This window comes from Hyaena hyaena, unplaced genomic scaffold, assembly GCF_003009895.1.
Source record: "Hyaena hyaena isolate Hyena2069 unplaced genomic scaffold, ASM300989v1 scaffold_306, whole genome shotgun sequence".
NCBI classification, from domain to species: Eukaryota; Metazoa; Chordata; class Mammalia; order Carnivora; family Hyaenidae; genus Hyaena; species Hyaena hyaena.
The window spans coordinates 1,322,632-1,350,327 of record NW_024080935.1 but is presented as its reverse complement, the minus strand read 5'-3'; the positions used below and the strand labels follow the sequence as shown (position 1 = coordinate 1,350,327).

General features: G+C 47.7%; 1 protein-coding gene and 1 non-coding gene across 4 annotated transcripts in view; both read right to left on the bottom strand.

Moving 5' to 3' along the window:
• ITGAL (integrin subunit alpha L) overlaps positions 1-24,865 on the bottom strand; it is a 48,567-nt gene extending 23,702 nt beyond the window's left edge. For 2 of the 3 annotated variants that reach the window (XM_039247801.1, XM_039247802.1), the window contains exons 1-15: positions 24,639-24,865; positions 23,529-23,631; positions 22,745-22,839; positions 22,566-22,633; positions 20,325-20,442; positions 20,069-20,199; positions 18,335-18,480; positions 12,902-13,037; positions 12,598-12,748; positions 8,525-8,598; positions 8,301-8,433; positions 3,113-3,270; positions 2,649-2,786; positions 1,989-2,186; positions 1,713-1,843 (exon numbers count right to left, since the gene is read on the bottom strand). In XM_039247801.1, the coding sequence (XP_039103732.1) occupies positions 1,713-1,843; positions 1,989-2,186; positions 2,649-2,786; positions 3,113-3,270; positions 8,301-8,433; positions 8,525-8,598; positions 12,598-12,748; positions 12,902-13,037; positions 18,335-18,480; positions 20,069-20,199; positions 20,325-20,442; positions 22,566-22,633; positions 22,745-22,839; positions 23,529-23,631; positions 24,639-24,693 (1,835 nt within the window). In that variant the 5' untranslated portion in view covers positions 24,694-24,865. Of the gene's footprint in view, positions 1-1,712; positions 1,844-1,988; positions 2,187-2,648; positions 2,787-3,112; positions 3,271-8,300; positions 8,434-8,524; positions 8,599-12,597; positions 12,749-12,901; positions 13,038-18,334; positions 18,481-20,068; positions 20,200-20,324; positions 20,443-22,565; positions 22,634-22,744; positions 22,840-23,528; positions 23,632-24,638 lie in introns of those variants that run through there. The other variant, XM_039247803.1, reaches the window with a different exon arrangement.
• Positions 10,288-10,394, bottom strand: LOC120242298. The gene has a single exon (XR_005531047.1). It is a non-coding gene; the product is annotated as a U6 spliceosomal RNA (small nuclear RNA).
• Positions 24,866-27,696: the final 2,831 nt, after the last annotated feature.

Sequence of the window (27,696 nt, the reverse complement as noted above, 5' to 3'; positions counted from 1 at the left end):
CAATCCCCAGTCAGACCCGGGGCTCCATCTACCAGGGGCCAGAGGACCCTCCTTCCTGAAAGGAAGCAGACCTCAAGGTCCCTGTCTCCTTGAAATGGTAACAATAATCATAATTCACTAGGGCTTTCCAGTTTCTTCTAGCAGCCTTTTGATTCATTTTCCATAGAGAAGAGTGAGCTTTTAGAAAGAGAAATCATAATGAGCTACTTCCACGCTGATAACCCTTCACTGATGCCACATAATATTCAGAATAAAATCCAAACTTGTTACTACCGGTTCCACGCTGGCTGCCTCTCCACTCTAATTTCCTCCCACTCTCCCTTGGCTGACGTTCCAGCCAAGTCAGACTTTTGCCTCCCTTACCGCCTTGGCACATCCTGCGCTTTCTACCTAGAAAGCTCTTATCCCAGATTTCTGCAGGCCTGGCTCCTTCTCATCTTTCAAGTCCCCGCTCAAATATCACCTCCTCAGAGAGGCCTTTCTTGGCCACCCAATCTAGCGGCTCTCCCACAGAACACTCTTCACTTCCCCCTGCGCTTCCCCAGTTTGCAATCACCTACTTGCGTGTTTAGCTTTGTATTCTATGTTTCCCCACCTATACACTCTGTACCCAGGGCTTGGTTCAGCATTAAGACACAGCAGGTGCTGGTGCGTTCGGGCGGCTCAGTCAGTTGAGCATCCGACTTCAGCTCAGCTCGTGATCTCGCAGTTCGTGGGTTCGGGCCCCACATCAGGCTCGTTGCTGTCAGCCTGTCAGCACAGAGCCCACTTCGGATCCTGTCCCCCTATCTCTGCCCCTCCCCCACTTGCGATCTCCCTGCCTCCTCAGCAAGTGCTCAGTAAACGTCTATTGACTATATGATGTTACATGATGCCTCCAATAACTCTTAAGATATGGTCAAGGCAGGAAATGTCTTCACCACTTCAAAGATGAGGAAACTGAGGTCCTGAGAAGCTAAGTGACTGGGATACAATCATCCAAGAAGTAAATGGCAGAGCTTTGACCTGAATCCAGGTGACCAGGTTCTCAAGCCATCACAGGATCTTTAATGTCACATAGGCCTGGGTTCAAATCTGTCTGTCACTGAATTATAGCTGTTTTTTTTTTAAAGAATTAAAAACATTAAAAAAATTTTTTTTAATGTTTTATTTATTTCTGAGAGAGAGAGAGAAAGAGAGAGACAGTGTGAGCAAGGGAGGGTCAGAGAGAGAGGGAGATATAGAATCTGAAACAGCCTCCAGGCTCTGAGCTAGCTGTCAGCACAGAGCCCAATGCGGGGCTCGAACCCACAAACTGTGAGATCATGACCTGAGCCAAAGTTGGATGCTTAAGCGACTGAGCCACCCAGGTGCCCCTAAAAACATTTTTTTAATGTTTTAATTTATTTTTGGGTGAGAGACAGAGCATGAATGGGGGAGGAGCACAGAGAGAGGGGGACACAGAATCTGAAGCAGGATCTGAGCTGTCAGCACAGAGTCCCATGTGGGGCTCGAACTCCTAGACTATGAAATCATGACCTGAACCAAAGTCAGACGCTTAACTGACTGAGCCACCAGGTGCCCTGAATTGTAGCCATTTAAACTGGAGTAAGACATGAAGACTGTATAGGAAGGTAACCTATGTGACAGGGTTGGGGGAAGACCAAATGAGTCCTACTATATAGTAACTGCTCAAAGGATGAGAGCAGAGATGATTAGCAGTCTCATCTTACCTGAGCACAATCACCTGCCCTTCTGCTCCCACAGCCACATCTGTCAGGCCATCTCCTCCAAGGTCTTTTACCCCATGAATGGAGCGTCCAAACCATCGAATTCCTGAGAACACCTGGGTCCCTTCTATCCTCTGAGACCAAGAGAAAAATTCACGCTAAGCTAGGGAGAGGATAGGCCAGAGGGTGGGAAGAGTCAGGCTGCAGAGTGTGGTCTGGGCCTGGAGGCTTCTGGGTGCCTGGGGAGGGGTTTTGATTGGCAGGCAGGGCACCTCTCACCTGGCTCGGCTGAGGGCTCAGCCCACCATGCTGCCCGTTGAAGATGTACACGGCCCCCTGCCCCTCCAGAGGGGCCCCCACAGCCACGTCCACCAGATTGTCCCCGTTGATGTCGGTCAGGGCCGTGATCGCAGCTCCAAATCGCCCCAGAGGGTAGCCAGGATCCCCCTGCAGCTCTGAGACCACTTCGAACCCCATCTGGGAAGGAGCAAAGTGACAGGTCACTCAGTCACTCAGCAAGCGTTCGCAGGAAGAACGCTAAAGAAAGGTCAGACATGGTCCCTCACAGAATCGGTAGGGTGGCGGCAGACTCACCTGGGCTCAGGTCCCAGCTCCACCCCTTGCGGCCTATGTGACCTCGGGGCTTTGGAAAGCGACCCAGCCTTGCTGAGCCACAAGGCTCCCATTTATGAAAAAAAAGCTCTGAGCTACTCGGAAGGTGACTTGGAGGACCAAATGAGGTCTCGTGTAAATAGAAGGTTTGGGACTGAGTCTTGCACGCGGCCCATCCCCCACTGAGTATCAGCGATTGTTTCTGGGTTGTTCTAAAGATCTGATTCTCCGTGATCAGACAGGGAAAGCCTTTCAGAACAGCTGGGACCTGGGTCGGCCTGGGGATCTGTTTCTCCTACCCCTTCAGGTCAGTGTCTTGGTCCCCACCTGTTTTCTCTGGTAGACAAACACCCTGCCTCCCCTCTGCTCCCCATAGAACAGGGGGGCTCCAATCAGCAGCAGCTCTGTGTCCCCATCTTGGTCCACATCAACGCCACACAGCTCGCCACCGAAATAAGAGCCAATCTGCAGGGAGAAGAACATGTTTGAGGAAGCACCTGTGAGCTGGACACCTCCCTCCCCTCAGCTGTACCATGTCCGTCTTACTCCAACCGCTCACATGAAGGTTGACATTGTGGATTCCCCCCACCCCCCAAGCACCTGTATGAATTAGGACAAGGTGGGCTCTCTGAGGCTCAGTTTCTTAAACTGCAAAGCGGAGCTGATAAAGCTTACCTCAGAGAGCTTTGTGAGGACTGAACGTGACAGTGCTTGGCACAGGGCCTGCCAGCAGACCGCAGGGGGTGTAACCAGTGCCACATGGGTCCCTGATCCCCTAGGGCCACGCTCACCTGGATCCCATCTATTTTCTGGACCTGCCTCCAGTGTTCTCTGCCCCTTAGCTCCTGGAACAGCAGCACCCGCCCCACATGCTGGTATCGGGGGGCTCCAGCCGCCAGCAGCGGTGTGGATGCGAACGTTCTGGAGGGCAGCCAGGTCACAGTGTAACCTGAGGGGGGTGTTGGGGGGGGAGAGAGAGAATGAGAGAATGGAAGGGCGGTGGTGCTTGGAATTAGAAACACAATGGCTGCTTCAGGAAGGTAAAACCCAAGGGCAAACAGAGGCTCTGGAAAACTGGGTTAGTAGCAAAGATACATTGAAGCAGCCAGACGACCTTCTCCTGAGCAAAGCAGCCATATGCTTCTAGTGGCACAAATCCTGCCATCTTGGTCTTTTTTCTTTCTTTCTTTTTTTTAATGTATATATATTTTTCTTTCTTTCTTTCTTTTTTTTTTGTTTTATTTACTTCTAGGAGAGAGAGACAGCGCAAGCAGGGGAGGGTCAGAGAGAGAGGGAGTCACAGACTGAAACAGGCTCCAGGCTCTGAGCTGGCAGTCAGCACAGAGCCCGACGCGGGGCTCGAACCCACGAACCGCGAGATCATGACCCAAGCGAAAGTCGGACGCTTAACCGACTAAGCCACCCAGACGCCCCTATTTTTATTTATTTCTAAGAGAGAGAGAGAGAGAGAGAGAGAGACAGCGTGAGCAGGGGAGGGTCAGAGAGAGAGGGAGATACAGACTCTGAAATAGGCTCCAGGCTCTGAGCTGGCAGTCAGCACAGAGCCCGACGCGGGGCTCGAACCCACGAACCGCGAGATCATGACCTAAGCGAAAGTCAGACGCTTAACCAACTAAGCCACCCAGGCGCCCCAATCTTGGTCTTTTTTCAAACTGTGGACAACATGCAAGAGAAAGCAGCCACGTACAACAGGGTAACCGTGGTGCATCTTCCTGAGGCTCAGGGGACCTGAGGCTGGTAAGGGAGACTACATGTTTGACTTCTTTTTTTTCCTTTGTTTTTTTGTTTTGTTTTGAGAGAGAGAGAGAGAGAGAGAGAGATCTAGAGCAGAGGAGGGGCAGAGAGAGAGGAAGAGAGAGAGAGAATCCTAACCAGTACAGAGCCCAACACGGGGCTCCATCTCACAAACTGTGAGCTCATGACCTGCGCCAAGATCAAGAGTCAGACGCTTAACCGCCAGAGGCACCCAGGCGCCCCTACACTTCTTAAAAATAATAAAGTAAAATAAGATATACTAGTAAGAAGAATGCAAGATCTGCCTGAATATTAAAAATAGAGCAGGAGACTTGAAAAAACTTTGTTTAAAGTTATCACTCCAGGTTATCTTCCTACTTCACAGCTAGTGTGTGTGGCAAGGTTCTTCGGTCGTTACCCATTGCCAGAATGTTCTGAGGAAATGCTGCAGGAAACTGGACCAGGGATTGGGCTTGAGTCAGGACCCACCCAATAGGAATGCTCTGATTCAAGAGACAGCTAACTGACCCAATTTCATATTCTGAGCTTAGAGTAGTTGCAAATGAGTGAGAAAAATAAAGACAACCGAGACGATACGGCACAGACGGGAAGGGTGAAGAGGCTGAACCACTTTCCCATTGATTCGTGTACTTCCTGAAGCACAGGCGTTAGGAACTTGCCCTTTGAAATCAGAGAGACGAGGTTATTATTCCTTGTGCTGATAATTCCTAGATGTGTGATCTTGAGTCAATTACGCCTCACCACTGAGCCTCAGTTTTCTCATCTAAATAATGGGGAAGTACCAACCTCATAAGGTGGTTTTGAGGATCGAAGAAGATCATGGATATAAAATGCTTAGCACTACGCTAGTGATATCTAAACTAAGATCTGAAGGATAAGAGCATCACAGGCACCCAAGATCATATTTATTTTTTATTTTTATTTTTTTAGCAGGGGTTGAATGTTTTTCTTTTTTTCTTTTCTTCTTTTTGAAGTATAGTTGGTACAAGGTTATATATATACAATCATATACCTATATATACATATAATATATATATATACATATATAGTCATATCCTTCTCTCCCTCCCTTTCTCTCTCTTTATATATATATACACACACACACACACACATATGCGCATATATGCGCGCAGTGTGTGTGTGTGTGTGTGTGTGTGTGTCTAGTGGGACAGGTGCCTGACTAAAGATTAAAGATTAAACTTCGGTTTATTTCTTCTTCAGCGAGCAACGCCACCGGCTAGCTTGCAATATACTGGGGGACACAAAGCCCTCTGAAGGAGCTAGGGTAGAAGCTATAGTGTAAATGTGGTGGTTACTAGCACAGACTTTGAGGCTCCACCACCTGGGCTCCACCTACTAGTACTGTGACCCTGGGCAAGTTATTTATAACTCTCCTGGGCTCAGTTCCTTCAACTCTAAAATAGACATAATAAAAATACTTGCAGTGTTGTTGTAAGAATAAAATCAGATAAAATAAGATAAAATAACTTAATACATTCCATGCACTGATGCCTAATGCCCCAATGCATATGGCTCTGTTGGTTGAATATCCAACTTTTTAAAAAATGTTTGTTTATTTTTGAGAGAGAAGGAAAGAGAGAGAGAGGAGGGGCTGAAAGAGAGGGAGGCACAGAATCCAAAGCATGCTCCAGGCTCTGAGTTGTCAGCACAGGGTCTGACGTGGGGCTTGAACTCATGAACGATGAGATCATGACCTGAGCAGAAGTCGAATGCTTAACCGACTGAGCCACCCAGGTGCCCTGAGCATCAAACTCTTGATTTTGGCTCAGGTCATGATCCCAGGGTTGTAGGATTGAGCGCTGCATCGGGTGCCACACTGAGCATGAGCCTGCTTAAGATTCTCTTTCTCTCTCTCCCCCTCTCCCCAACACACCTACTCACATGCTCTCTCTCTCTCAAATAAAAATAAGGAAAACACAAAAAAAAACAGTGCCTGGCACATAATACTTACTCAGTAAAGAATGTCAAAAAGAAAAAAAAAATTATGGAGGGCAACCTCCATTAGAAGGGTAGATGAAAGGGGCACCTGGGTGGCTCAGTTGGATGAGCGTCCAACTTCAGCTCAGGTCATGATATCACTATTTGTGGGTTCGAGCCCTGCATTGGGGCTCTGTGCTGATAGCTCAGAGCCTTGAGCCTACTTCAGATTCTGTGTCTCCCTCTCTCTCTGCCTCTCCCCTGTTCTTATTCTGTCTCTGTCTCTCTCTCTCTCAAAAATAAAATAAACACTGAATCCTCTTTAAAGAAAAGAAGGGTAGATGATCGGCACTAATTTTCCCAAGGAAATTATGCAATAAGGTCTTTGTGTTCCACAAGTTTAATAAAGGAGTGGCCCACCCATATACAGGGGTCATGGATGAGGCAGGGAGAGGGGGATTCTAGATCTATGAGAAGGGAGATCCTGGAAGCAGTCCTATCCGGGGGCTCTTGGAGCCAGTTTGTGTCTTGACACAGGGTGACTCTATGAGCGTGAGCTAGGAGAGCTATGACCCCTGTCCACAAGGGTGAGGCCCCTCTGCAGCCTGAGACCGGCATGCCCTTGGGTGGGCAAGCCTCTGCAGAACTGTGCAGGACAAGATCACAACAGTGACACCATGCGGCAGAGAGCTGCAACGGCAACTGTGGACTGGCCAGGCGTGTTGGCTCTGAGCTTGGCATCTGAAGAACTCTTGAGACTAAATCAATTCCTGGATAATTCAAGAGGGGGAAGCCTCAAGGAGGACCTGCTGGTCCCCCTCCTAATGAGGCAGGTTGCTATAAACCGTACCCGGGATTCAATTCATGGGTAAGACAGAAAGATGACCCAGAGAGGTCGCCGCCATTGAAAGAAGTTTATTACGCCTGGGTCTCCACAGCAGGAGGCATCGGCCCAGCAGGCCATGCAAGACCATGTGGCAGGAGTACCAGGGCCAGTGAGGAGGCAGAAGGAGAGAGAAGAGTATGGCCCGGAGCCCTTACTGTTGTTTTGGTAGGAAGGAACTAGTGAGGTAGCGTGGGCCAGCTGGAGCAAGCTCAGGCTGGGACAGTTTGAACCATGTTGGCCGGCTCTGGCCTACGGGGCTGCTCCTTAGCTGACTAGAGATTCAGGTCAGGGGCAATACTGGCTTGGTGTGTGAGAGTTAAGGTAAACTTAAGTTAAGGAGGTGGTTGGGGATGCGGCTCAGGGCTGGCTGGCTGGCATGTGGAAGGCCTGCTTACAGGCCACTTGTTTACTCTCTGAAGGAACTTGCTAGCCCTGGGAGGGGTAAGCTCTCCAGGATTCGCGAGGCTTCAAGATGACCAAGCATCAGGGATGCCTGGGTGGCTCAGTCAGTTAAGCATCTGACTGGCTCAGGTCATGATCTCACGGTTTCTGAGTTCGAGCCTTGCATCTGGCTCTGTGCTGACAGCTCAGAGTCTGGAGCCTGGTTTGGATTCTGTGTCTCTCTCTCCCCCTCCCCCTCTTTCACACGTGCACGTGCTCTCTTTTTCTCTTAAAAATAAATAAACATTAAAAAAAAAAAGATGTCGGGGTGACTGGGTGGTTCAGTCGGTTAAGCGTCTGACTTCGGCTCAGGTCATGATCTTGCGGTGTGTGGGTTCAAGCCCCGTGTTGGCCTCTGTGCTGACAGCTCAGAGCCTGGAGCCTGTTTCGGATTCTGTGTCTCCCTCTCTCTCTGCCCCTCCCCTGCTCACACTCTGTCTCTCTCTGTCTCAAAAATAAATAAACATAAAAAAAAAAAAAAGATGTCTAAGCATCATTAAACACAGAAAATAAAAACATGATTAGTACACAGCAGAGGGGTTATTAAGGGAAATTTTAAGATTGTTACAGCTATATTTAAGCTCTGAGTTTGTTTATGCTGGTCGCTTAATTGCTTTCATTATTTAATGTTTTTTTTTAATGTTTTATTTATTTCTAGGAGAGAGAGAAAGAGATAGTGTGAGCGGGGGGGGGGGGTTCAGAGAGAGAGGGAGTCACAGACTGAAACAGGCTCCAGGCTCTGAGCTGGCAGTCAGCACAGAGCCCAACGTGGGGCTCGAACCCACGAACCACGAGATCATGACCTGAGCCAGAGTCGGACGCTTAACCGACTAAGCCACCCAGGCGCCCCAATTGCTTTCATTATTATTTTGAAAGTTGATCTGACTGACTCTGGCCCCTAAGATCAAAAGAGTCCAGCAGAAAAGAAAAGTACTCACCTAAATATCCTGCTCTTGCTTCTGGTGTCGACGGTTCATTCTCAACAAATGTATCGTCCTGCAGGTTGGCGTCCAGGTCTAAAAAGCCCCCAGCCCAGTCCTTGGCTCCGACTGCCCCCACGACACCATGACCCTGCCCAGGGAAGGAGACAGTGGGCTCAGCCACATTCCCATAATGTCCGCCAGACCTCCCCCCACTCCCCCGCTTCAGGCCGGCCACTCACCTGGCTGAGGTCAGCGCTGATCCCACTGGAGGACAGCTCCATGTTGAAGGATGTCAGGTCCTGTTTGCTTGTGCCTGGAGGACAAGGTAAAGAGAATGGGTGGACACCCAAGGAGCAGCTGGGACAGTGACGCTGGAGAAAGAGTGGAGTAAGAAGCACGGGACCGACCCCCGGACACGGAAGAAAGAACGCACACTATAGTCGGCCTGGGCAGTGACTTAGGCTGAGTGTGAGGTGAAAGTGCCTGAGCCCAGGGCCTGGTACGGCCAAGATGTAGCTCTGGAATTCTGGTTCCCGCTCGGGCTTCCCCACACCGAGGGCTGGAGCCCCCACCCCGCCTGGTGAACCAGACTGATTCGTCCCTTCTCTCTGTTCTTCCTCCAACATGTCACCAAGTCAGGAAGGTTCTACCTTCAGCGCATCTGCCCCCTTCTCCAGATAGTCAGTACTGCCTCCACACGGGTCCAAGCCCCCCTCCTCCCTAGCCTGGCTACTGCAGCAGCCTACATACTTGATCCCTGACTTCCTTCTTCCTCTTGTCATGTCTATTTTCCACAGAGCAAGCTGGAGTAATCTTTTTTTATTTTTTTTAAAGTTTATTTATTTATTTTGAGACAGAGAACGAGCAGGGGAGGGCCAGAGAGAGAAGGAGAGAGAATCCCAAGCAGGCTCTGCACTGACAGCAAGGAGCCCGATGCGGGGCTCAAACTCATGAACCGTGAGATCATGACCTGAGTTGAAACCAAGAGTCGGAGGCTTAACCGACTGAGCCACCAAGGTGCCCCTGGAGTAATCTTTTGAAAAATTGTATATGAGACCACATAGCTCCCTTTCTTAAAAAACTCTTCGTTACTTGCCATGGCTCTTTATTTTTTATTAAAAAAATTTTTTAAGGCTTATTTATTTTTGAGAGATAGAAAGCAGAGTGCGAGTGGGAGGAAAGGCAAAGAAAGAGAGGGAGACACAGAATCCAAGGTGGGCTCCAGGCTCTGAGCTGTCAGCACAGACCCCGATGTGGGGCTCAAACTCATGAATGGTGAGATCATGACCTGAGCCGAAGTCAGCTATTTAACTGACTGAGCCACACTGCCGTCCCTATTTTTTTTTTTTAAGTTTATTTTGAGAGAGAATGCAAGCAGGGGAGAGGCAGAGAGAGAGGGAGAGAGAGAATCCCAAGCAGGCTCTGCACTGTCAGCAGGGAGACCAACGCGGGGCTCAAACCCACAAACCAGGAGATCATGACCTGAGCCTAAATCAAGAGTCAGAAGCTTAACTGACTGAGCCACCCAGGCACTCCTGCCATCACTCTTTAGATTAAAACCCAAGCTTTTTATGGGGAACTGGAAGGCTCTTGCCTACCTCTCCAACCTTCTCTCATTTACACACCACACTCCTAACATGTGACCTTTTTCTCCAGCTACCCGCCCACCCCCTACCTCCGGCCCGGCTTCTCTGATGATAAGGCTCTTTGCCCACAATCCTCACATGGCTGTTTGATTCTCATCTTTTGTGTCTCAGCTCAAATGTCATGTCAGAGTGAATTTTACCATCATTTAAAAAAAAAAAAGGCATCTAGAATGAAAAGCCTGTCTAAAGTGGCTTCCTCCACTTCTCCCCATAAACCTTTCAATCCAGTTTATTCATTTTCGTTACAGCACTTATCATAATCTCTAATTATCCTGTTCGTTTTCTTTCTTTTTTTTTTTTTTTACAAATAGTTTATTGTCAAATTAGTTTCCACATAACACCCAGTGCTCATCCCCCAAAATATGGAACGCTTCACGAATTTGCGCGTCATCCTTGCGCAGGGGCCATGCTAATCTTCTCTGTATCGTTCCAATTTTAGTATATGTGCTGCCGAAGCGAGCACTCGTTTTCTTTCTTTATCCAACCTGAATATGAGCTCCCCGTGGACGATCCCCGAGTTCCTTATTCACGGCCCCTAGTACCCGCTTGGTGCAGGCATGAATTAATAAAATGAAAACCATCCCACCAGCCTTGCAAGGTGGAGCAATGAGTTAAATGATACAGAGAAACTATTACCTGGAAACTTTCAAGAAACACGACTATTACTGTGAAGATTTGTTCATCCTCTTAATAAATATTTATAGCAACTAAAGATTTGGTGCCAGGGACACAACGGTGAAAAGGCAGAGACAACGCTTGCTATGACAGACCTCACAGTGTAGCGTGGGAGGCAGACACGGAGCAGATTTAATACAACGGAAGTCTCAGGGGCCAGGATAGGGAACACACAGCCGTTATCGCGGCCCCCAGCCTAGACTCGAGTTCAGCGAGAGCTCGTCAGAGGCAGTGGCATCTGAAACGCGATCTGGAGCCTTTCTGGCAGTCACGACCTGCCCGCGAGAACATGCCTCTCATGAAGGACCCCCTGCCCCGGTCCCCAGAAGCGGAGGAGAGGAAGCACAAGAAGAAGCACATGGCGCAGAGTCCCAACTCCTACTTCATGGACGCTACAGAATCACCGCCATGTTCAGCCATGTGCAGACGGTGGTGCTGTCTGTGGGCTGCTCCACCCCTGTCCAGCCATAGCAGGACAATGGAGGCTCATGGAAGAATGCTTCTTCAGATGGAAGCAGCACTAAAAGCCCCCCGGGTCAACATGAGTGGGGAACTATCCCAAGAAACAGATTTGGGATAAATAAAATGAAATAAAATAAAATATAAAATAATAAAATAAAATAAATGAAACAAAATAATAAAATAAAACATGATCTGGAGCATGAGGAAGGGCAAGTTAGGATAGAGGATCAGAGCTGCGATTTATACACTGCCTACAAGGTACCAAGCACTCTGCTAAGCAGTGGTTAGGGCCTGAACTCTGTGCTGTAAGAAAAGATATTTTCATGTCCCAACCCCTAGTACTTCAGAACGTGACCTTGTTTGGAAATAAGGTCTTTGCAGTGAAACCAAAGTAAAATGTGGTCACTGGGGTGGGCTTCCAACCAATATGACTGGTGTCCTTATAAAAAAAGGATATTTGGACACAGAGAGACGGACACGCACTCAGAGAAGACAATGTGAAGACAGACACACAGGGAGAAGACGGCCAGCTGGCAAAAGTGATGTGGCTACAAGCCAAGGGATGCCAGGGACTGCGGGAACGCCGCAAGTTAGGAGAGGCAAGGAAGTGCTCTCTTCTAGAACCTTCCGAAAGAGCATATCCCTGCAGAACCCTTGATTTCTGACTTCCGGCCTCCAGGACTGCAAGATGGTAAATTTCTGTTGCTTTAAGCCACTCGGGTTTTGGCACTCTGTTACAGCAGCCCTGGGAAACTAAAACCTTCCAGCACTTTGAGATTGGGATTATCACCGTTCAGCAGAGAATGAGCCTGAGGGAGAGAAACTGACCTGGCTGAGGTCACACAGCACAGTCAAAATAGATATATATTTTTTAAGTTTGTTATTTCTTTGGAGAGAGAGAGAGTAGGGAGGGTCAGAGAGAGAGAGAGAGAGGAAGAGACGGAATCCAAATGAGGCCACACTGTTAGCATGGATCCTGATGAGGGGCTCAAACTCGCGAACCGAGAGATCACGACCTGAGTTAAAATCCGGAGTCAGACACTTAACCAACTGAACCACCCAGGTGCCCTGACAGTGGATTCTTGAGTCCCTTATATATGTGTTGCTTCTTCAACTGAACCGAACTCCAAGCCTGTGTCCTAGCAAACGGGCCCTGCCAGAAAGAATCGTGCACCTTTCAGCAGACTAGATTCCTGGGGAATTACTCTTCCAAAGCAAGTCTTCAAAACCTTTCCTTATTCTGGGCCAAGAAGGCCCGTGGGCTCTCTGCATTCAGCCGCTGCCCGCTTGCCCATCTGAAGTAATTTGAAGATAAGTAAAAACGAGGGAGCTGGGGTGAGGCTAAGGGGCAGAATTATAGTCCTTCCAGAGCCTTCAGCTGACATTAGCAAGGCAGGGGTCAATTCTGGCTCCACCCCAGACCAAGTTGATGGTCTTTCCAAAGAAGACGGTATTTCATAGGGAAACAGAGGCTGGTTTATCTGGGTAAACAACTTCCCGGACTCCCTCTCCCCGGGTCTGCCACTCACCCTCAATGTCATAGATCTTCTTTTGCAGCTCAGTGAACAGATCTTTAAGCTTCTCAAACGTGTCCAGAATCTTTACAAACTCCTTCGCAGGTTTTGAGGCAAATTTGTGGAGCGTTTCCTGACTTTCCTTGGTTTTAAAATGCTTTCCAATCTGTGGGGGAGTGAAGAGTGGAGAGCTGGCATTCCAGAACCACAGACCAATTTTCTAATATTTTCACGAAGCCCTGGCCCCAAGGAGAAAGGGGAGCGGGGTTCGGGAATAGGAGAGGAAAAGATGGGACGAGCCAGGGGCCGGGGCCCATACCCCAATGATGTAGCGGACAGTGTCTTTGGCCGAGTCAATGTTGTTTTCTGGGTCAGTGGCTTCCCCGTCAGTGATGATGATAAGCACTTTGGTGGCATCTGGCCGAGCCCCCCGGTCTTGCTGGAATACCTCTTTCCTGTGTCCAAGAAGGCAGGGGATGTAAAAGACTCCCCCAGATCATGATGTCTCCCCCCGACTCCCCCAATTCATTAAGTCACTGTCCTGCTGATTATGCAAAAGCCCTTCTCCCAGCCCCCAGGCAGGTATTCCAAGCCTTCAAAGGTCTCTGCTGAACCTCCTATGTCGCCCTTGCTGCCACACCTTTCCCCCTGAACCCGTGGTCTCCGACGGAGTTCTGGGCGGCCAGGAGGCTGTCCCAGAGCCCATGGGCACCGACTCAGGAGGCTTTCTGAGGAGATATCTGGCCTTCCTATTTTCCGGTTCAACCACATGGCAACTACTCTTTCACCAGTTGGACGTGCTGGGGATCCAGGTGAGATTTCAGTGCGGAAAATGAGCTCCATGGCTGGAGCAAACCGGGAAGTCACTTTTCCCTGAGCAAGCTAATCTAGCACCCCCCACCCCCCACCATCACCGGGCCGCCTGTAGATCTCTGCAACAGCAGGTGTCCCAGGGGACTGAAGTGACTTGTTTCCATGGCAGTTTTCCCCAAACCACGAGTTCCTCAAGGAAAGCCCACGTCTGGTTTGCTGTTGTGTCTCTGGCTCCTGACACAGTAGGGCTCAGTGCATGTGACATAAAAGGAAGACGGGAGTACTGAATATCGGACAGGCCAAGGCTCCAAAGTCCCACCTGTCCACGGCCTCCTTCTGAAGCAAGACAGGGTGCCCATGGCTTCTGCTGGGACAGCACGTCTACTTGCACCATCTGAGCCTTCCCTCCCCACCCCACAGCCAACAGAGATGGATAATTAATCCAAGAGTAGCCAGTCTGCAACCCCTGACTTATGATGACATGACCTGCTTTGGGAGCAGAAGCACAAAGTCACACGGAGGGGCTGCAGCAGCAGGTGGAGGAGACACCCAGAAGGGAGGGCAGGAAAGCCCCCTGGAAGTTTTAGAATGGAGGAGCTCTGACAGGCAAGGCTGAGACCCCTGTTCTATCCTGGATGCAAACTGTTCCCCCAACTCCATCCACACAGACATGGCCTCTCATGGCTCTTGTTCATGGATTTCCACCCTGGTTTAAACCACCATCACTTCTCATCTGGATTTTTCAATAGCCTCCTACCTGGCCTCCCTGATCCCACCCCTGCCCCCTCCACAGGTTAATATCAGCCTCGAGGCCAGAGAGATCCTTTTAAACACATAAATCAGACGATCACTCCTCTGCTCAAAACCTCCAATGGACTTCTCATCTCACTTAGAGGAAAAGCGAAAGTCCTTGCTATTGGTCTCCAAGTCCCTAAGTGCTTGGATTCTCTCTGACCTCACCTTCTAGTACTTTCGTCCTTACTTAACTCTCTCCATTCACACTGATGACCTGGTTGTTCTTGGAGTCTCCCAAGCACGTTGTCATCTCAGGGCCTTTGCTGTTCCTTCTGCCTGGAACCTTCCCCCCAGGTATCCACATGGCTGCTTCCTCCCCTTCAATGAGTCTTTGCTCACAGGGAAACTTCCCTCATCTTCCTACCGAATATTGCTTTATTTTTCTTTGTAAAACTTACATCTTCTACCGTATTATCTAATTGACTTCTTTATGCCATCTGTTGCATTTCTCTCCCCTAATACGATGTTGAACCTCAAAAGGGTAGAGATTTTTGTTTCATTCACTGCTATATTCATGGCATGACAAACATGGCCAAACGTGGCCAAAGCCAGCCCACAGCTTGTTTCTGTATGGTTCCTGCGCTAAACATGGTTTTTATATATATTTTAAAAGAGTTACAAAAACAAAGAAGAATATGCAAGAGATACTATATGTGGCCAGAAAGCCTAAAATATACTATCCAACCCTTTTCAGAAAAAATTAGCCAACTTCTGACCTTGAATACTGCCTAGCACACACTCAGGCAGTCAAGAAATATTTATAAAATACATTTCTATGACTGCTCCTTTTTGCTTCCACAGTTGACACTTTTTGGATCTTCCCATCCTATCATGACCTCTTTCTCTAAGAAACTGCCCCTTCCCACAGAGATGGGACCCCAGAATCCACATCTGTGCTGTGATTTATACCATAAAGCAGAGCTGGATGGACCTGTGGACATCTAACCCAGGTTCAGCCAATCAGATTTTCTCTCCCAGAAGCTCATCCGAACTAAGGAACTGAGGCTGCCATTTTGTCCGTGGACACGGCTTGCCATGTACCTGCCAAAGCTGTCTATTGACAGGGAAGAATGAAGCAGACAGAACAGGTCAAGTGAGCCCCAGAAGAAAAGAGGTGGACACACATCTGTAGAGTCTTAAGGACACGCATCACACACATGTTTAACTTATGCAAATTCAACTATACGTACCCAGCAAAGGAGTGAAAATGTGAAAAACAAGCGCCATAGAACAGGAGGTCCATGCTGCTCTTTCGCTCAATTTGAGTGTGTGCCCAGGGGGAGCATGAGATGGAAGACATAACTCTCTTATTCCCCAAATTGCTTCCACTTTTCCACATTTCCAGTTTCCACGGCCACTTTAATGTTTAAAGATGGGTATTTATGGCTGACTCAGTTAAGCATCAAACTCTTGGTTTGGGCTCAGGCCATGATCTCACGGTTTCATGGGTCTGAGCCCCATGTCGGGCTCTGTGCTGGCAGCGCCGAGCATGTTTGGGATTCTCTCTCTCCCTCCCGCTCTGCCCCCTTCCCCATTCTTGCTGTCTCTTTCTCTCAAAATAAAAAAATAAATATAGGCCTTAAAATTTCTTTGTAATGTTTCTTCACTTTCGAGAGAGAGACAGAGTGCAAGGGCAGAGAGGGGCAGAGAGAGAGGGAGACACAGAATCCGAAGCAGGCTCCAGGCTCCAAGCTGTCAGCACAGAGCCCAACGTGGGGCGTGAAATCCACAGTCTACAAGATCATGACCTGAGCCAATGGGGGATACTTAACCGACTGAGCCACCCAGGTGCCCCAAGATAGATATTTTTAAATTATACAACACGGGGGGAGGCTGGCTGTCTCAGCTGGTACAGCATGCAAATCTCAACTGAATTCCCAGGGTTGCTAGTTCAAGCCCCACGATGGGCATGGAGCCTACTTAAAAAAATTAAGTTGAATGAATGAATGAATGAATGAATGAAACAAACAAATGGGCTCCTGGGAGTTGTAGTTTGGTCTGCTTGTGCTGGTGCTGCTATCAGCTGTGTGCTAGCTTTTGTCTGTCTGTGGGCGTGCACCACTGTGGTGTCTGAGAACAACCCACGGAAGAATCACTCGAAGAGGTGAAATGCAGGTCATACAACAGGCACAGACATGTTTGGATTTCCAACAGCTCCCCTGATGGACTGCCATGGAGGATATGCCCAACGTGTAGCATTTTTCAGTGCACGTGAAGACAGGAGGCCAACACAAATTTGTTCACTCTGAGGCTGCAGGATTCTGAAAGGGATTCCCGGGCCCTTTTGGAAGAGAGAAGCTGGAACAAAAATTCCCAGAGTCAAAGACACTGCTGGAAGATTCTACAGGAAGAGGTAGTCTGGGGCCGTTCATGAAAGACTCCACACTGGATGGAAACCCTACGAGTGTGCTATTTGTCAGGGAAGCCTCAGGAATCAAAGTAACCTTGCTGTTCAATGAAGGGTCCACAGCAGCGAGAAGCCCTATAGATGTTATCAGCGTAGAAAAGCCTTCAGTCAGAAAGGAAGCTGAATTGTTCATACCAGAGTTCACACCATTCACACCAGAGTTCACACCAACCTGAAACCCTAGGATGCATACAGTGCAGGAAGAGTTTCCATGCCAGGGGGAATCATACCCTGCACGGCAAAACACACACAGGAGAGACACCCTATCTGTGTGGCCAGGGTGGGGAAAGCTTCACTCAGAGGGGGAGTCTGGTTGTGCACCAGCAAAAGCGCCCACAAAGACTCACCCTTTGATCACTGTCGTCAAAGGAAGTTCTCTTCATGAATTAAAAGTACAAAGCCCTCAGATCAGGCAACCTATCCAATTCTGTGGGATGGAGGGTGACTCCTTCAAAAAGACCATCACTGGGTGGTCTGGGAAAGAAACTGACTTTTCTCCTTTCCCCCAGGCAAGTATGAAAAGTAAATGTCTTGTTTATTATCTTTAAGAATAGAATAGAATAGAATAGAATAGAATAGAATAGAATAGAATAGAATAGAGTATATAGTATGGCTCTTCAACACACTCCAACTACATTCATCTAGGCCTCAATTTATTTATTTTTATTTTTTTATGTTCTACGTTTATTTGTTTTTTTGAGAGACAGGGAGAGACAGAGCACGATCAGGGGAGATGCAGAGGGAGAATGAGACACAGAATCCAAAGCAGGCTCCAGGCTCTGAGGTGTCAACACAGAGCCCGACGTGGTGCTCAAACTCATGAACTGCGAGATTGACCTTAGCCAAAGTCGGATGCTTAACCGATTGATTGAGCCACCTAGATGCTCCCATCTAGGCCTCAGTTTAAACACAGCCATCTGGCAGCTCTTTCTGTCCATGGATCTTGTCCCCATGCTTTAATAAAACCACCTTTTTTGCACCAAAAACAACAACAGCAATAAACAAAGCCATCTGGTTCAACTCTGGGGGAAAAAACTTCTATAGTAGACTTAGGAAATCAGGATATGCTAGTGTCCAAGGTGGACTTGAATATGTTGAATTTTAGAACAATTCAAGGAAATCGTCAAGGACAATTTTGACTACCAGGGATTTTTGTTCACAAGCAGACTTTAGAAGCTGATCGCCATCTACAATGGGATTCTACCGTGGCTGCCATGTTCACAATCACTTTCAGAATTAAGTCTTTCTTTTTTTTAATATTTTTATTTATTTCTAGGAGAGAGAGATAGACAGCGTGAACAGGGGAGGGTCAGAGAGAGAGGGAGACACAGACTCCGAAATAGGCTCCAGGCTCTGAGCTGGCAGTCAGTACAGAGCCCGACGCGGGGCTCGAACCCACGAACCGTGAGATCATGACCTAAGTGAAAGTCGGACGCTTAACCGACTAGGCCACCCAGGCGCCCCACTTTCAGAATCAAGTCTTGATTCTAGTTCCTCCTGAGGTCTGGCAATACTCCCATCCTAGAGGTTCATGAGCTCTCCCTGCATCCTCCCAAGAAGTGACCTCGGGGATTTCGTTAGTATAAAGTAGATTTCTGTTACTTACAGAAAGAAGTGAAAATAAACTGTACTAAAATAGCTCCACTTGAATTCCTACAATAGCCTGCCCCTTGCTGAGCCCACCTGTTGAGTTTTTACACCCTGCGGCCTGAAGAAGCCAATGATGAGAGGACTCACATGACATAGTTGATGGCCTGAAAGGTATTGGTCAACAGCCGCATGTGTTCTACTTTGCCCAGCAGAATATCAGGGTTCTTCACCCTAACATAATCCAAGAAATTAAATTCTGTTTTGCACTCCGTGGAAAACTGAACAGCAGCAAACTAGAAAAAGAAGGAAGAGATGAAATGTCATTACATATCCCTTCCCACTTGTCTACTCCGATCTCTCTCCCTCTCTTTCTTTCTCTCTTTCTTTTAATTTACATCCCAGTTAGTTAGCATAGAGTGTAACATTGATTTCAGGAGTAGATTCCTTAATGCCCCTGACCCATTTAGCCCGTCCCCCCCTTCCACAACCCCTCCAGCAACCCTCTGTTTGTTCTCTATGTTCAAGAGTCTCTTATGTTTTGTCCCCCTCCCTGTTTTTATATTATTTTTGCTTCCCTTCCCTCATGTTCATCTGTTTTGTATCTTAAAGTCCTCATATGAGTGAAGTCATGTGATGTTTGTCTTTCTCTGACTGACTAACTTCGCTTAGCTTAATACCCTTTAGTTCCATCCATGTAGTTGCAAATGGCAAGATGTCATGCTTTTTTGATTGCCGAGTGTGCTCCAATCTATTTCTTTTTTTTTTAATTTTTAATGTTTTTTTATTTATTTCGGAGAGGGGGGGAGAGCATGAGCAAGCAGGGGAGGGTCAGAGAGAGAGGGAGACACAGAATCCGAAGCAGGCTCCAGGCTCTGAGCTAGCTGTCAGCACAGAGCCTGACGCGGGGCTCGAACGCACGAACCATGAGATCATGACCTGAGTCAAAGTCAGACGCTTAACCGACTGAGCCACCCAGGCGTCCCTCCAGTCTATTTCTTATCTGAGATCTGGGGAACCCAACTCCACATTCCTGCCTCAGAGCGTTCTTTTGAAAATGAGGTAATATATACACAAACACAGAAATAAAATTAAATAAACCTCTGATCCCTTACGTAGTGCTGTCTGCTGAACTCCTATCGTCTGGGTCAGCCTGCCTCACCAGTGGGGATGGTTCTTAGTAACCATATTTCTTTTTTTTTTTTTTTAATATTTTTTATTTATTTCTAGGAGAGAGAGAGAGAGAGAGAGCGTGAGCAGAGGAGGGTCAGAGAGAGGGAGTCACAAACTGAAACAGGCTCCAGGCTCTGAGCTGGCAGTCAGCACAGAGCCCGATGCGGGGCCCGAACCCACGAACCGCGAGATCATGACCTAAGCGAAAGTCGGACGCTTAACCGACTAAGCCACCCAGGCGCCCCTTAGTAACCATATTTCTGCTGAATGACCCTGCTAAACCGGCTACAGCCGGTTGGGCCACAGAGGGCCACTTGACTGAGGTTAGGCCAGTCAGAATCTATTCTCCAGAAATTTGTAATCTGCAGAGGGAGGGGTTGGTTGAGAGGACCAAAAAAAAAAAAAAAAAATCCTGAAACCTTCGCACATGAACTTGGGAGCTTTCCACAGGCTCATGTGATCCAAAGAAGCTGAGGGAGCTAGTCTGCAAGAAAGAAGAGGGAAGCAAAAGCCAAAAAGAAACAGAAAAGAAGAACTAATGAAAATCCTGGAAGCTTTTTACTTCCTGATTCTTGACTCTTCCAGAGGTCCAGTTACAAGCATGGCTTTCGGTTCTGGAGACACCTCATACCAAATTTTTCTTTTATGCCTTAAGCTAGCTCAAGCAGGCACGCGTGGCCCACAAACAGAAAAACAAATGAATATATTTACCTGGTAGGAAGAGTTGCTGAGTTTCCTCATCACATCCTTCATGAAGTCCAGAATTTTCTGAAATTCATCTTGCTGCAGGCTCATTGAACCATCAAACAGAAATACCAAGTCTACGTTGCCCTTTATACACTCTACAGAGGCCAGACACAAGGGGACTTGGTGAAGTGGCTCCATGGGTTGGCCTGCCCATGCTGGTTCCCTCCTTTGAGCAGCCACTTGGGAGAGATTTTTACCCAATGGATCCCCAGCTCCTTACCCTGATAACCAGGGCGCCCTTGCAGCGGAGGATCCCTCAGATTCTGCTGGAAAAGGTAACACAGGCCACTTAGATAAACATTGTGGTCACATGTCCGAGACAGCCCAGGGTCACAGGCCTGAAGGAAGCAAAGGTTAAAAAAAAGAAAGGTTAGGGCTTCCTTTTCCTGTGTATCTTTTGGGCATCATCTCAGCCAAGAACAAGAACTTGCAGAGTCATCGTCCCCTAACCTCACTCCCTACATCCAACAGGTGACAAGGCAAGGGAGTTCTGCCTCCAGGTTTCTTTCTTTCTTTTTAATAAGTATTTATTTATTTTAAAGAGAGAGAGAGAGCAGAGGAGGGGCAGAGAGAGAGGGAGACAGAGAATCTGAGGAGACTTGGAGTTGTCAGCGCAGAGCCTGACTCGGGGCTTGAACTCACACACCACGAGATCATGATCTGAACCAAAGTTGGACGCTTAACCAACTGAGCCAACTGAGGCATCCTTCTGCCTCCAGGTTATTTATAGCCACCTCGCCCTTCCTCTAACTAACGCTATATGTCAGTGGATGCTCACTGCCTATAGGACAGAGTCTAAACTCCTGAGTTTGGCATGCACATTGTTCACAGTTGAGCACTGCCCTACATTTGCAGGCCCCTCTTCTTCCATTCCCAATCCCACATTCTGTGTTTAAGCCAAATCACTCACTATTCTCAGAATATACAATGTTCTTTCTTTCATTTATGACTATCTCTCAAGCTGCAATTTTCTTGAAAGTCAGAGCACATGTCATCTTTGTATCTCACTCCTCTGACCCCATCAGAACCCAACACACTGGCTAGCATGTTAATAACAGCTAATTAAACAAACTCAAATTAAATGCTGGATAAATATTTCACTCAGCCAGCCTTCTGTTTCTCATATGCCTGTGTCAGAAGATGCTGCTGAGGTGAACTGTAAAGACCAATGGGCTTACAGTCAAATGGGAACTTGATTCAAATCCTGGCTCTACCTCTTTAAAACCATGTGACCTAGGGGCACCTAGGTGGCTCAGTTGGTTGAGCGCCTGACTCTTGATTTCAGCTCATGTCATGATCTCGTGGTTTGTGAGTTCGAGCCCCACGTTGGGCTCTGTGCTGCCCATGTGGAGCCTGCTTGGGATTCTCTCTCTCTCCCTGCCCTCCCCCCCCAATAAATAAACTTAATTAAAAAAAATAAAATCATGTGTTCTTGGCCAAGTTTCTTAGCCGCTTTGGCTTTGCTTCCTCATGTGTAAAATGTGTGTGCTGATGCCTATCTCACCCGAGTGTCTTAAGGGTTAAAAAAGATAAAGCAGTGATTCCCAAACTTCAGGAATTTGTGTACCATAGGACAATTTCTGTCATGTGGGTGTCTCGGGCATACTATTATTTATTTGATATTTTATTTACTTTAAATTTACTTTTTTTAAACCTTAGCTTCATCCCCAGCAATTCAATCCAAGAAATCATGAATTTGATGTTCCTAAAAAATCATTAAATACAAATATAACTATAAAACATTAACAGTTTGTGTACCACCAAAAATCATCTTTGTATATCAGTGGCCATAGGTATTTCATATTTGGAGAAAAACTGATATTAGGTCTCAAAAATAGCAGGTTCAGCGACTTCTGGGTGGCTCAGTCAGTTAAGCATCCGACTTTGGCTCAGGTCATGATCTCACGGTTTGCAAGTTCGAGCCCCGTGTCTGGCTCTGTGCTGACAGCTCAGAGCCTGGAGCCTCCATCAGATTCTGTGTCTCCCTCTCTCTGCCGTCCCATGCTCATACTCTGTCTCTCAACAATAAGCAAAAATGTTAAAAAAATTTTTTTTAAATAGCTGGCTCATACTCAGTTCTTAACAAACACTGATTGAATCAGAATCTCTATTGCCTTTAATCATCTATAGGATCTTTATTCCATTTCCCTTCCTTTTTTTCAATCTCTCTTTCTTAGCATCAAGTTTCACGGGCCCTGATGTCACACTATAGAAAATTCTTTTTTTTTTTTTAATTTTTTAATTTATTTATAGGAGAGAGAGAGAGAGACAGCGTGAGCAGGGGAGGGTCAGAGAGAGAGGGAGCCACAGACTGAAACAGGCTCCAGGCTCTGAGCTGGCAGTCAGCACAGAGCCCGACGCGGGGCTCGAACCCACGAACCGCGAGATCATGACCTAAGCGAAAGTCGGACGCTTAACCGACTAAGCCACCCAGGCGCCCCACACTATAGAAAATTCTTACCAAAAGGCTTCCCTGTGTGGAGTCTGTTGCCAGGGTCATTCCCAAGTACCTGGAGGTATAGTTGGAACCTGTAGACACCAGGAGATTGGTCTGGAGCAATTGAGGCAACCCAGGTACGGTGGGCCAGCCTCAATCTCCCTGGGACACCATACCTCCCAGGCTTGTCACCAGCTACTCACCATGCAGGCTGAGTGGTACGCAGTGGCCAGTGCCTGGCTGGCACTGATAGAGGTTTCCTGTGCTGTTCCCCTCACCTGGAGCTCCCACGACAACCCTGATGAGAAATCTCACCTGTGAGATGGAGTTGTCCCGTTTTTACCCACCCACTCCCACCCCGGGGTAGGGAGGGTTCAGATCCATTCAGATCTCAAAGCAATGCAGCCACTCCCCTTCAGGGAGGCTCCTCAGCCCCTACCTCTTCGCTATCGAATCCCAGATAAATAACCCAATATGTCAAAATTCTAGAATGTTAAGGATCTTTTTCCATTTATAGTCTAGAAAAACAGGTCCAGAGAATGGTGTGGCACAATGTCACATTATGAGTTCATTCAATCAGTCACCAATTCAAAAGTCACTTACAGCATATCTACTATGTGCTGGGCTGGGGTATATATGTGCTAGGGATGAGCCGGGGGTGGGGGTGGGGATTGGGGAGTGGGGAAGAGAAACAAAATCCCAGCTTCATGGGGCTCACTGCCCAGTCAGAGCGCGAGTGGGGAGTCTAGGAAGTGTTGCAAAGATATTTAGGGGCTGTGATACTTCCATCAGGCACTTATGTGGAGCTTTAAAGATGCACCGTCTTCGTCCTCTGTTTCACCACGACTCCGTGAGACGCAGCACCCCGCGCCCCCCCCCCCCGCCGCCTCGGGACCAGCGGGTTCCCCATCTGCCCACCGGGGGCTGGGGTACTGGCCCGCCTGTCTGGACTCTGCAGGGCAGGGAGGGCCTGGGGAGGCAGCTCACCAGTCTCCAACTTGCAGAACGCGGTACCCGAAATGTCTCCCGGCGTGTGGGAACGAGAAGTTTTGCACGTGTCGCACTTCCAGGTTGTAGCAGAAGGCCGGGGCTGAGGGAGGCCGGGGGTGCGGTCAGCCGCTTCCGCCGGTCAGCGACCCCGCACGCGCCCCCGGAGCCGCGGGCACCGATTGGCCGGCGCCCACGTGCCCTAAGTGGGTGGGCCACCCACAAAGTCCTCCGCAGCCTCCGCGGCCAGCTGCCTACACCCCGGGAGGAGCCCGACCTTGCCCCTTGGGCTTCCCCTTTGATGGCCTTGACTCTGGGGAAATTTGAAAGGAGCGACTCCCTACTACCCGGAGCCCATTTGACCTCTCAGCAAAGAAGGAAGGATAAGGCGGAGGTCCGTGAGATAGTGGCAGATGGAAGGTGCCCCCAAAACGATGCGGTTGCCCCATAGCAGGGTGCATCTCCCTACGCACCCACTTCTCCCTTGGGCCTGTGGCCCAGGATAATTAAGAGCTTCAGGATCCCCTGATTTCTGTGAAGCTGCCTCTCATCTAATGCTCCCTTCCTGCCCACCCCACCGTGCCCCAGGCTCTTCCTTAGCCGTTAGCTCTCAGATTCCCCCATGCCACCCCCCACCTCAAGCAGCCAAGGCATCTTCTGCGAGCCCCTAAGTGTCCTTTCTGTCCCTGCTTTCTTTCCAGGCATCAGGCTTATTTCCACAGCACCCTAGGGTGGCAGGTGAATGGACTGACCTCCAGAAAGGGCGAGGGGCTGAGATGGCGCACGGTGGTGCCATGGGCAGGACCAGACCGCAGCCCAGCTCCCGGTACCCATTAGCCGTCTGCCTCTTCGTGAGGCCTCACTCCACATCTCTGTTGCCACCCGTGTCTCCCTTCTCTGTCTTTCCCTCTACACCTCGCCTCTCCTTTGGACTCTTTCTTTCCTTTCCCCCTTCTCCCTCCAAGATTCCTAACCCTCATGTCGCCTGTGACCATTCATTCCCAAGCTTAAAGTAGCTCCTCAGTTACTCCAGTTCCACAAAGCTCCACCTTTTCCCTGGCCACAGACACATGTCCCCTCTCCCCTGCCCCCCGTTTTCCCCTTGCCTACCAAAGAAAAAGGGCCCAGAAAGCAGCAGCCTCATTATGATGATGCAGGAGTTCATCCTTCAAGCGGCTGGAGGGATCCGACCAAGGAAGGCTCCAGGTTCAGAGAGCCCTTGGGATTTGCTGACAGCCCAGACAGGGTGAAAGAGGAAAATGATAATGCCCCGGGGCCTCTTGCAGTGGGACTTTCTCACAGAGGCGCCAGGCTGGTGACACTGGGTGGGGGCGAGCCTGTAAGGGTTGTGAAACCGCATGGTTGAGAGGAAGTATAAGCAGGTTAGAGACATTTCCTGTGCCTGCTTGCATTTTCACATCATCCAGGAGCAGACAACACAGTAGGTAGGTGACTGCGTCTTCTGCTCTAGAGCTGCTGATTTGTTGTCTTTCACCAACACACAAACTGAAGACTCTGTAAAGCTCAGTAGGAGACTGGTCAAATTAACTGTGGTACAAACCTAATGGAATGCCACCGGGGGGAAAAAAAAAGAGAGAAAGGAAAGAAATAAGGTAAGAGAAAGAAAAGAATGAGATCGTGCTCTCTTGACGTTGAAAGATGCCCATAATACACTGTTGAAGAAAAAGAGCAAGTTACAGACAGTGTATTTAGTGACTTATTTTCATTCAAAAAAAAAAAAAATATCCCCAGAAGGGAGAACATATTTGGAAATCACATATCTGATACAGGACTTGTATCCAGAATATGCAAAGACCTCCTGTGACACAACAGTAAAAAGTCAAATAACCCAGCTTTTCAAATGGGCAAAAAATTTAAATAAACATTTCTCTGAAGATGACATATAAATAGCCACTAACATAGAAAAGATGCTCAATGTCATTAGTCTTTAGGGAAATGCAAATCAAACTAAGGGGCGCCTAGGTGTCTATTCTTGTTGGCTAAGCGTCCAACTTCAACTCAGGTCATCAGGTTGACAGCTGACACCTCAGAGCCTAGAACCTGCTTTGGATTCTGTGTCTCCCTCTCTCTCTGCCCCTCCCCTGCTCACCTTTTGTCTCTCTCAAAAATAAATAAACATTTAAAAAATAAATAAATAAGTGGTGAGGTTAAAGATGAATTCCATCTTTAAAAAATGAAAACCGGGGGCGCCTGGGTGGCTTAGTCTGTTAAGCGTCCGACTTTCGCTTAGGTCATGATCTCGCGGTTCTTGGGTTCGAGCCCCGCGTCGGGCTCTGTGCTGACTGCCAGCTCAGAGCCTGGAGACTGTTTCAGTCTGTGACTCCCTCTCTCTCTGACCCTTCCCTGCTCACGCTGTCTCGCTCTCTCTCTCCTAGAAATAAATAAAATCAGAAATTGGGTCAAGATGTTAGAATCACAATTATTTGACATTGATTGGAATAAATAAAAAATAATAAAATGATTTAAAAATAAATAAATAAATAAAAATAAAAAATGAAAACCGGAAGTTGAAATTGTTCACGTGCATGCACGTATAAAAAATCTGAAAAGACACACAGCCAAACTCCCAAACACTGAAGAATAAGGTTTACATATTTCTGTATTGTTGGATCTTTTTTTTTTACAATGAGGATGTATAAATTATGTAATTTAAAAAAATAAAAATTGTTAAAAACACAACAGAATTGAGGAACTTGTCTTTGCTTATGGGAAAATGGGAAGGACCTTTAGATTCTCCCTCTGTTGTGAGGAAATCCTGCTCAATTTGCAAAGCCACTTCCAGTAGCTGCCCCTGGGGAAGGCTTTTGCAGACAGATTATCTATAATCTATAATCTGCTGCTAGGCAGCTACAATGTGACAAGTGGCCTCCTGGTACTTAAATAACATCAGATAGTCTTTTTCAAATTCAGTTAAAATCAGATCATTCAGACTGATTCCTTTGATCCTCTCTACAGCTGTTAAAATTTACATCTGACCAAATTCTTTTCTATTGTTCTGAGATTGCAAAAAAGAAAATACATTTAAAAATTCAAACATTATAGGAGTGCCTGTGTGGCTCAATCAGTTAAGCGACCCACTTCAGTTTAGAGAGTTCTGTGTCTCCTCTCTCTGTCCCTCCCCCACTCATATTCTCAATCTCTCTCTCTCTCACAAATAAATAAACATTTTTTAAAAGTGTAAAATTTTAAAAAATTCAGGGTGCCTGGGTGGCTCAGTCAGTTAAGTGTCCCACTTCGGATCAGGTTGTGATCTCATGGTTCATGAGTTTGAGCCCCCTGTAGTGCTCTGTGCTGACCGCTCAGAGTCTGGAGCCTGCTTGGGATTCTGTGTCTCCCTCTCTCTCTCTCTGCCCCTCCCCAACTCACTCTCTGTCTCTCTCAAATATAAATAAAATATTTTTTAAAAAATTTAAACATTACAGAAGCATGTAAAGTAAAAAGATAAAGACTCTCTTTTAACATCCACCCCAACTCCTAAATCTCAAAAATAACCATTGGTAACAATTTAGAGCCATACATTCTTTGTGACAAAAAATTATTAGTTCTAGTAATTAACCATACAGGTTGGACGTGTTTGGAAAAACTAATTATCCTACCACAGAACTTATAACCCAGAATTAATAGCCAATTTGGCCCTCTCCAGAGTAAAGAGGCCACCTTTTAGGCCTCTGCAAAATTTAGATTCTTGAATCAGGGCTTATGTTTACAGAAACTTCAAGTGTATCAGTAATAACCCCTGGGATAGAAGGAATTCAGGAAATGATCTCAAAGTCTCTACTGCTTGGATTATAGTCTATGTGTATGATTTAGCAGGTAAGTATACCGTTTACTTTCTGTTTGTTAATTCATTTATTTATTGAGAGAGGGCGAGAGTGAGTGGGGGCGAGGGGCGGGGAGAGAGAGAGAGAGAGAGAATCTTAGCACAGAGCCTGACGCAGGGTTCCATTCCACAACCCTGGGCTCATGATCTGAGCCAAAATCAAGAATCGGATACTCAACCAACTGAGCCACCCAGGTGTCCCTGGTTTTCAGTTTAAAAGAACAAAAGAACATTTTTCCCCCTTCTGTTTGAATACTGTAAGTTTGAGGAAGCCTCAAAAGTACAAGTAAGCCCCAAGTCTTCTAGGGAGTCAGGAGTTCTATGTTG